Consider the following 10117-nt stretch of genomic DNA (forward strand, 5'->3'; position numbering starts at 1 on the left):
TAGGACCAGCAGTCAAGTGCGGTCCCAATTAGCAGCCCTCTCTGTCGGAAGAGGTCGTGGAAGAAGGTAGTGCAACCATAACTCAGTGGCACAGAGGCTTTGGAAAAGCAAAGACCTGCATTCAGCAGGAGAAGAAGCTGATAGGAAGGGTATGTATATTCATTAACAACTTTTAGGATCACACCAAGAAATCTAATTTTAATCTAATGGCCCTATGGTACATTTGGTAATGTTGATAGACGTATTTATGGGGTCACAACTAGCAGGTACTACTGATACCTGATAGGCTGTTAATTAATATGTTCCTTCTAGCCATAATTCCTTATGTGATGTATTATAATTCTGGTCTCTACACTTGTGACTATAATCTCATTTTGTAGGGTATTCTCTGTTACAGGATTAGGGTGAGGTTTATATTTTTAAGAGCACTTTAGTAGAGGGTGTAACTTTAGACACCATCCTTCGCTTTCCTTGGGGCTGAAAGACAAAGACCACACGTCCATCAAAGCCTTCCTCTGTGTGTTGGAGCCATGAGACTCAGAGGGAGAAGATCCAGGACCACTAGAAGCACACATCCCAAATCTCTGTCTGAAGTGGTGGAGGCTGCCGAGGTCAGATGCCTCAGAAACAGTGGCAGAGCAAGTGGAACAGAACAGTGACTATGGGATGGTGAAGTAGAGCAACAGGTTGGCTTCCTGGCCCATGGAAGCAAAGGCCAAGGGACCGTGGGACTGAGAGGCTGAAGACCAGATAGGCTTCAGTGCTGCCTGAGAAGAGGTGCTTCTGTGGACCCATAACTATATCCTGTTTGCTGATCCTGACTAGTGGTAACCTAATAACTTCCCCAATAAACCACAGGACAAACTCACTGCCATCGACTCAACACTGACTCAAAGTAACCCCACAGGCAGGGTAGAACTATTGTTGTGAGTTTCAGAGACTAACTCTTCATGAGATTAGAAAGCCCCATCATTCTGAGGAGTGGCTGGTGGTTTGGAACTGCCAACCTTGCAGATCATAGCCCAACATACAACTCATAGTATTGGCGATGAGTTCTGTGTGGTCATTGTAACAAATTATGGAACCCAGCATAGAATTAGAGTGCTTGGGAGGACTGTGGTGTAAGCAATCCTTGTTAGCATCAATCTTTTATTGATTTATCATATGTTACCTATTGGTTCAGGTGTGAGGATTCTGAGTTTTTTGTGTGTGTACATTCCAAAGAAAGATAATCCAACAGAATTCAGACACTAGTGAACAATATTATTAATATCACATATGAGTAAAATTTTGCTAAAGATTTCCAACAATGTTTGCAGCAGTACATCAACAGGGAGCGGCCAGAAAGTCAAGCTGGATTCAGAAAAGGATGTGTAACAAGAGATATCGTTGCTGATGTCAGATGGATCTGGGTTCAAAGTAGAGAACACCAGAAAGATGTTTACTTGTGTTTTATTGACTATGTAAAGGTATTTGGCTATGGACCGTAACCAACTGTGGATAGCTTTGAAAAGAATGGGAATTCCAGATCTCTTCAAGAGGATCAAGAGGCAGTTGTGGGATCAGAACAAGGGAAGACTGAATGTTTCAAAATCAAGAAAGGTCGTGTCAGTGTTATTCCTCATGCTAGATTTATTTCATCTGTATGCTGAGCAAATCATCTGAGAAACTGGCTTACATGCCGAAGAATGCTGCATCAGGGTCAGAGGAATGCTTACTAACAACCTGCAATATGCAGATAGCACAAGCTTGCTTGTTGAAAGGAGGAGGGCTTGGGGCATCTGCTGATGAAGGTCCAGGGTTGCAGCCTTCAGGGTGGATTATAACTCAATGCAAAGAAGATCAAATTCTCACAATAAATTAACCTGCCCTGTCTTCCCTTGGGTTCCACTGATCAAGCAATTTCTTCAGGGGAAAAAGGACTCTTAAAATAATCTTTATGTGTTGTGTGCACCTAAATATACCTATTCTTTCTTAAATTATTTAACTCATAAAGCACTTAATTTAAGCTGAATTCTGCTCTTGATGCTTTATATATATTAATTCATTTAATCATGACATGAATTCGACAAGGTAGATGTTAGTAGCATCCTACTTTTACAGTACAGGGAGGTGAAATAATATAGTCATAGGACTGGTAAGTGATATTGGTAAGTGGAACCCAGGCTAACTTTAGGAGCCCTTTGCTTAAAGACTTGATTTACAAACTCACAAACAAGGTTTATCAATGAAACAGTGACTAAGTGAGTTTATATTTGGTTAACATGTTTCTTCATTCATGCTTCTTAAAATCAAGTACCCCAATGCAAACTTTTAAACTTCTATTTGATACAGGAAGATAACAATGAGGATTTTCTATTCTAATAGTAAGTCCTTTTGTTTTTCAGCTTATTTTTCTTTTTTGCCATTATATAATTAAGATTTCCTCCAAGGGTAGAAAAAGCAAGAATTTGTAAAGCTAAGTATATATTTAATTCTTCCTAACATTTGCATATCTATTTTTAACTTGAAAATGGCAAACCCAAAATGCCATCTTACATTTTAATTTTAAATTGAGACAGGGCCTTCACCCAATCTAGCTGTTTACTGTCATAAAACTACTACTTATTCTTTGATAAGCCAAATGGCACCCAATTTTACTATCACCTAAAATTTGAATATGAAAGTGAAAACAAGGCTCTTCTTACTTTTTTCCTCTTTCTCTTGATTGACTTGGCAGAGTTTTATTAGTTATTTTCTTGTGTTTATTGATTGCTAAGATAAGCAATTGAACAGAAAATGAAGGTTATAAGCAGTGTTAATTTTGAAATGTCAAGCATCTCAAAGGTCATGTGAATCACCACTCACTCTATAATGATGTCTTCCTCCCTTTTAATTGATGATTACTAATACTTCTGGGAACCACTGCCAAAAGCATACAATACGAATTTAGTAGCTGCTTTCTGTCAACTTATTCAATGAATTAATATGAGGGGGCTTCAAAAAGTTTATGGGGAAATTCCATTATTTTTTATTTCATTTATCATAAGCTTTTTGATAAGCACCCTTCTTGTATACACTTTCTTTGGAATCAACTCATTGGCAGTAGGTCCTTACCAGTCTAGTTAGACTGTAAATTATAGATTTTCAAGTGATTTTTAGCATCATGGTTTTCCCCGCTAAATGAAGTTTTACACAGAAACTAACCATATAAAATAGATGAAATATTTTATAAGCATATACTGATATACTATAATATATTCATATTATAGGAGCCCTGGTGTTGAAGTGATTATATATTGGGCTGTGATCCGCAAGGTTGGCAGTTCAAAACCACCTGCTGATCCTCCAGAGAAAGACGGGGTTTTCTATTCCCGTAGAGTGACAGTCTCAAAAGCTCGCAGGGGGCAGTTCGACCCTGTCCTACAGGGTCACTATGAGTCAGAACCTACTCGGAGGCAGTGAGTTTTGTTTGGTTTATTAATAGTATACATTCAAATTGATTTTTGTCATGAGTTCAAGTAATAAAGATAACGCAAGGGTGATCAGCCAAATGTTATTGTTAGGTGGTCAGGTGTCATCAAATCCGCTCCGCCCCATCCCATAGGGACCCTGCACACCACAGAAGGAAGCTCTACGCAGTTCTCCAGCACCTTCACAGTTGCTCCTGGTTGTATTGGGCCCATTGGTGCAGGTACTGGGTCAATCTGTCTTATTGAGGGCCTTCCTCATGTTAGCTGCCCCTCTACTTTACCAAATATTAGCATTTGGCATATATGATTTGAGTGTATTCAAGATTTCAGAATGAGGGAAAATAAAATGGGTAAGTCATAGACCTTTGTAGTGGAGTGAGATTTCTCATATATGACTTTTCTGCCCTGGTCTCTAACTCCCATTCTGGTAGCATAGTGGTTAAGCATTGGGCTGCTAACCACAAGGACAGCAATTCTATACCACCAGCTGTTCCAGGTGAGAAGGATTAGACTTTCTACTCCCCAAGAGAGTTACAGTCTCAGAAACCCGCAGGGGTATTTCTCCTCTGTCCTATAGCGTCACTCTGAGTCAGAATTGACACAAGAGCAGTGAGGTATAAATAGGGCATGTGTAACATTAATAATAGGGTTTTACATTTTTTTCCTTAACACCCCACCCCCCTCGCTAGCTGTCAGGATAAGCCATCTTTGAAGTAGCAGCAGAGAGAGCAAGCTCAGGACCATCAGAAGCGCATGTTCCAGATCACTGTCCGAGGTGGCAGAGGCCAGGACCAGAAGCATCAGAGACTGTGGCCCAGAGACGATGGGACTGTGAGACAGGTCGACTTCCTGGCCCACAGAGTCCGAAGCCAAGAGACCATGTGGCCGAGTGGCTGAGGACTGTAAAGGGATCTGGCTGCTGACTGAGGTGGGATGTTGCTGTGGACTAATGACGGTACCCTTTGACTGATCCTGCCTTCTCGTAACTCATCCACTTCCCTAATAAAGCCCCACGATTGTAAACATTGTCTGTGAGCTCTGGGTGGCGACTGTAATAAATTATCGAACCCGCACATCGAAGTGGTGTGCTGAGGGAGGGACAGCTGGTGTCCAAGCAAAGGAATAGGAAGATCGAGTGTAGAAGCATGTCTGAGCCCTGCCTTGTGGCAATAGAGAAGCCAGAGGAAACCAGGTATGTTTGCCACACCATTTACTGCAATCCCCTGAATTATCCTTGTATTATGTAGTTATAAAATATCTGCTCTACATCAAAATACTAAGGCTTAGAAGACCCCTTACCTGTGCCCTGTACTTGCAATGATAATGTCATCTCCTGCTTTCCACGTCACAGCTTCTTGTAAAAGCAGAGTCCTGTCCCCTGCTTCAGCAGTCTGAGCCAAACGAGTCCAGATCACAGGAATAGGCAGACCTAGAACCCAACATGCAAAGCAAGTGTTTCTTACGGAAAGGGAGCACTTCGGGCATTGCAATCTCATCCTGGACGGGATCCCTTTGGGCAAGGTGCATTTTACCTTAGCATTTTGACTTTTCTTAAAAAAGGGTTATATTCTTGCTGTGTAAAAGGGAACATTGTGTATCAATAATATCCTATTTAAAAAAGCCTTCTGCAATGATATACTCCATTTGATAGTTTTATTTATAGTCACAATATAAATATTGTGTGATAGCATTGAGAAAATGAACAGAGGCCCATTTTCTTTGTCATTCTTGTTAGGAATTGCTTAAACTAATGATCTAGAGGTAAACGAAAGGTGTTAGTTCCTAAGGAATTCCGGTTATATAAATATATTTAGTCCAAAGCATGCCATGGATGATAATAGAGCATCATGCTTGTGATATTCTAACTTTAGAAAAGAGATACTTTGTTATTATTGTACGGAAGACTTCTTCAACATAAAAGGGAGTTGCCACACACTTCCTTTAAGTGGTGGATTGTCTTAGTTCCTTAAACATGTCAAAATCAATTTTATTTGCTGTACTTTTCCAGAGTACATTCACAGAGAGGTACAACTCTAAATGCTACTTTTTAGGAAGAGCCCATTTTCAGGTATGAACATAAGAAACTACAACTTTCTGTTTCTAGACTTACTGACTTTTAAAAAATAAATGAATAAAGTAGACAGATGACCACAATGTCTGGTGAAAATGACAAATTTGACCATAGGTGCTGTGGGTGCAGAGAAGGCTCCAGAAGGGCGCCCAGCAGTGGCGTATGAAAGGACGAGCCTGGCCTGGATAGGCAGCAGGGCGGGGTACGGGTGGTGGAACAGGAAGGTGCAAAGACATGAGAAAGCCTGGCAAGTGTCATTTTGAAAGTCTTAGTGGGACTATGATTTCTGGTTTCATGGCTAATTTCTCTTCTACCAGTTCTCCGAACACAGCCCACTGTGTGTACCGTGCAGGTCAAGGATGCCCTCTCGTACGGCCAGTGTTTTCGCTCCATATATGGGGAGCTCAGGCGATCGCAGGTGCCCGTGCAAGGTAATGACAGCCTTGTGCTGAAATGGTGATGCTTCAGTCCCAATCTGAAAGAGATCTCACAAGCATCATTTGGGAAACAAAAGCCCAGCATCCACAATTCTGCTGACACAAAAGTCCTAATTTCCTGGTATCCTGTCACTTGAGAATCAATTCAGCCAGTGTGTGGGTACTTTTTCCCAAGCTTAAATTATCTAGTCAGTCAAATGCACCATGCCGCTTTTGGAAAGGATATAGATTAGTTACATCACAGAACTAGTGATTTTCTGTTCTGCTTTTAGAAACTGCCCAACAATAACATAGTCATCTTTACATGGGAAAAAACAAACAAAAAATTTCTCTGAAAAAGAAACTTTTCTTCTTCAAAAGGGTTTTATAGCAACAGAGATCTAACCAAAGGAAAACCTGGAAAAAGTTGACATAGTGAGCTATTCATTTTACATGTTCTTGTTGCTGTGTGCTACCGAGTTAATTCCGATTCATACTGACCCTATAAGATGGAGCAGACTGGCCACAGAGGGATTTTTAGGCTGAAATTATCAAGTCGTTTCTACCCCAGGGAACCTAATAGGTCTGGGCCCCTCATTTTTCAGTCAGCAGCAAAACACTTAAGCATTGGGCCATGAACACTCCTCATTTTACACATGGTAGGTACACATTGGGCTGCTAAACCATCAGCTGTTCTTCTGGAGAAAGATGCGGCTTCCTATTCCTGTAAGGAGTGACGGCCTCGGAACCCACAGGTGCAGTTCTGCCCTGTAGGGTCACCAGGAGTCAGAAGCGATGGACGGCAGTGAGTTTGGTTTTGGGTTCTTTTATTCAAACAAGCATTTGAGAAAAGTTAGCCAAGAATACTAGTCAAAGACTCTCATATACCTGAAGAATGCCTCCATCTGTAATGAGGATATTTTCTGCTTGAAGTTCAATGTCAGCTTCATCAAATATTAACATTCCACCTGTAAACCATACAATTTGGAAATGTATCATGAGGAAAAGTATTATTGAAAGTTACCTCTGAAATGGAGCATTGAGATTTACTTTTTCATTCTGGCCCTTCCAGGCCGATGCATGTCCCTTCATTTCAGCGCTTTGGCAGCAGAAAAATATAAGCCTCTATAAAAAAACAACCCAGGGAGTTGAGGGAAAATCTCAGGGTGGATGTTTTTGCCTTGACCTTTAATTGCTGGAAGGTGGGTGCAAAGGAGCCCTGGTGGTAGAGTGGGTTACGAGTTTGAATGGCCACCAAAGGGTAAGCTGTTTGAACCCACCAATTGCTTTGCAGAAGAAGAATGAGGCTTTCTACTCCTGTAAAGAGTGACAATCTCAAAACCCTCCCAAGGGAGTTCCTGATCACATGGGGTCGCTGGGAGTCAGACAGGACAGTGAGTTTGAATGTTGAAGAGATGCTACTGCAAAAATTATAGTGCAACAAACTCAGGACTTCAACACAAATTAAGAGCAAAAAGAATTACAGAAGCCAACATAATGCTCTGAATTTTGATCCTATAACGTGTATTGCAGCAGTTATATTTTGATGGGTGTCACTAAAGTGGGTACTCGGATAGGACTACTTTAATGAGACAAATGTACATTTGTTGAAAATAACACTTGGCTCACCCAGAGATCCAGAGTTTAATAATTCAAATATCAGAAACACGATTACAACCTCAGAAGTTAAAAATAAAATGAATGAGGAGCTGATGCCAGGGGCTTAAGTGGAGAACAAATGTTTTGAGAAGGATGAAGGCAATGACTGTACAAATGTGCTTTACATAAGTGATGTATGTATGGATTGTGATAAGAGTTGTATGAGCCCCTAATAAAATGATAAAATAAAAAAACCCACAAAAAACAAAATGCAAAGCTCCGTGAACAGCCCCAGTCACCTTGGCCAAGTGTACACACGGACGCACTAATGACTCTCCTCTCGCCAGTTGGTTCTGCATTTACACATGCAGTGAAGAGTTTGGGTATTGGGTTTGATATCTGAAAAACGGACTATCAAGGAGATCCCAGCTAACAACCCAAGGCAGGTTCACATACAAAGATGAGAATCACAGCCTGACATTAACGGGTCAGATAGGGACAGAATTTCACGAATTGCTGTGATTTGATAACCCCTGCGACCCACAGCATTTTTTCTAAGTGGAGAACACCTTTTACAGTACATGCTCATACCCACATTGTTATTGAAAAAAGTTTCATGCAGCAACATTAAACTATATGGACTCTGACATTTTCTAATCTGATTCATTTTAAGAATGCTAATAGCAGGGCACTAATCAATCCCATAACAACCAAGGAATTTTAATCCTCAATTACAGTAAACCACAACTCTGAACTGCATCCTGGATGACAAACGCGACACAAGTGAAATTCACAATCACATATTGTGATTAGATGAACTTCATAGAAAGATTCGATAGCATTAACAGATGTTCAGAAACTTACCCTGAATAAGCAACATTTTCAAAATGGGGGTACTTTGATCCAACAAAATTGTCTGTCCTTTGGAAATAACAACGAGTGACCCTTCATCCGGGGGAGACTTCCCTCCCCACGAGACGTTGGCAGACCACACATCAATGTATAGGAACTCAGCATTGTCCTGTAATAAAATGCGAGAGACCTCTTAATAAAAAGGTTTTAGAAGAACTCTTTATTCATTTCTTCCAAGACAAAAAATATGAAAAGGATGACAAATATTTTTTATAATAATTAATAACATGCAACTGCCTTTGAATAGATACCCCTGCCTTTTTGTTTAATTCACAGGAACCCTGGTAGCACAGCGGGCTGCACACTGGGCTACTAAGCCCACTGTCAGCATCTGAAACCCACCAGCCACTCTGAGGGAGAAAGACATGGCTTTCTGTGCTGCGAAGATTGATAGCCTTGAAAAACACACAGGAGCAGTTCGACTCTACCCTGTCGGGTCACTGTGAGTCAGAATTTACTAGAGAGCAATAGTTTGGGGTTTGTAAAAAAGAAGAAAAAAACCTCATTGCTAATTATGTTGAAAAGGAAAGTAATAATTAAAAAATACGAAATAATAAAATAAGGATTCTGAGTGGTACAGTGTTGGAGCACTTGGCTGTTAACCCAAAAGTCAATGGTTTGAACCCACCAGCCACTCCACGGCAAAGAGTTCAAGGCAAACTCCAAACTCACTGCCATTGAGTTGATTCCAGCTCGGAGCCGCCCTCCCAGGCAGAGTAGAACAGCCCGGGTGCTCTGGAGGCTTATACTCTCGGTGAGAGCAGAAAGTCAAAAACCTGTGTCGTATAGGATTGCTTTCAGTTGGACTCAACTTGACAGCAATGTTTTTGTTTTTAAGTAAAAAATATTTACAATCCATTACCAATGACCTCACTTCCCATAACGCTAACTTTTCTCCTGCTGTGATTTCCATCCCCAAGAGCACCATTACCCCTTTGGCCATGCCCACGCTTCCGATGTTGACATGAACTGGTGCCCATCCTGAAGATGCGTGAGCGTTCGTCACGCAGATGATCTGCGTCTTGTTGGAAAACACAACATCACATCTGGTTTCGGCTATCGAGACGTGAACATCCTGTACATCTTCACTGTAAAGAAAAAAGGGTGGGGGGGGGGATGAAACATTTACAGTTCCCCACCCCCAAATTTCTAGGTCACAGTATTCATTTTTATTTATGTTATTGCAAAAATAACTGCAAATTGGCTAGGTTGTGATTTTGAAATATTTGTTGAGAAAAAGTAAACAAAGAGTTAAGATGGTGGAAAAGAGCATTATTTTTTCTCCTTTTTTGATGTTGCTTCTTTCCCACTGCTAGTATGTATTTATAAATGAACCCAAAACATAGCTTACGAGATTTAACTATTCTTATTCTACCTTCTTGGTAGAAAGGTTTAATTGGGGGAACTCTGCAAATTTATTTGGTCAAGTGATGCCCATGGAAAAGTTGGAGTTTTATTGATCTATGTCTGCATGTGGCTAGCAGGACCAAAGTTTTGTCACATGAGATTGTTAGGTGTTATTTATCAGCAGAAAGAGAATGGCAGACTTCACTCTTGTCTAGAGTATCAATGACTGTTGAGTAGTTAACAGCCATCTGTTTTGATTCTAATGCTGTCAAACGAAAGGAGAAAATAACTTAAAATACATCAAGTAAGAAATTTAATCA

General features: G+C 40.7%; 1 protein-coding gene across 1 annotated transcript in view; it reads right to left on the reverse strand.

The window, feature by feature from the left end:
* PKHD1L1 (PKHD1 like 1) overlaps positions 1–10117 on the reverse strand; it is a 182255-nt gene that overhangs the window by 81137 nt on the left and 91001 nt on the right. Inside the window, 5 exon segments of the mRNA XM_045287100.1 lie at positions 4752–4881; positions 5869–5998; positions 6828–6907; positions 8403–8559; positions 9382–9538. Coding sequence (XP_045143035.1) covers positions 4752–4881; positions 5869–5998; positions 6828–6907; positions 8403–8559; positions 9382–9538 — 654 coding nt within the window.

Source organism: Echinops telfairi, unplaced genomic scaffold, assembly GCF_000313985.2.
Source record: "Echinops telfairi isolate 266 unplaced genomic scaffold, ASM31398v2 ScPeMD7_1;HRSCAF=3_0, whole genome shotgun sequence".
In the NCBI taxonomy this organism is placed as follows: domain Eukaryota; kingdom Metazoa; phylum Chordata; class Mammalia; order Afrosoricida; family Tenrecidae; genus Echinops; species Echinops telfairi.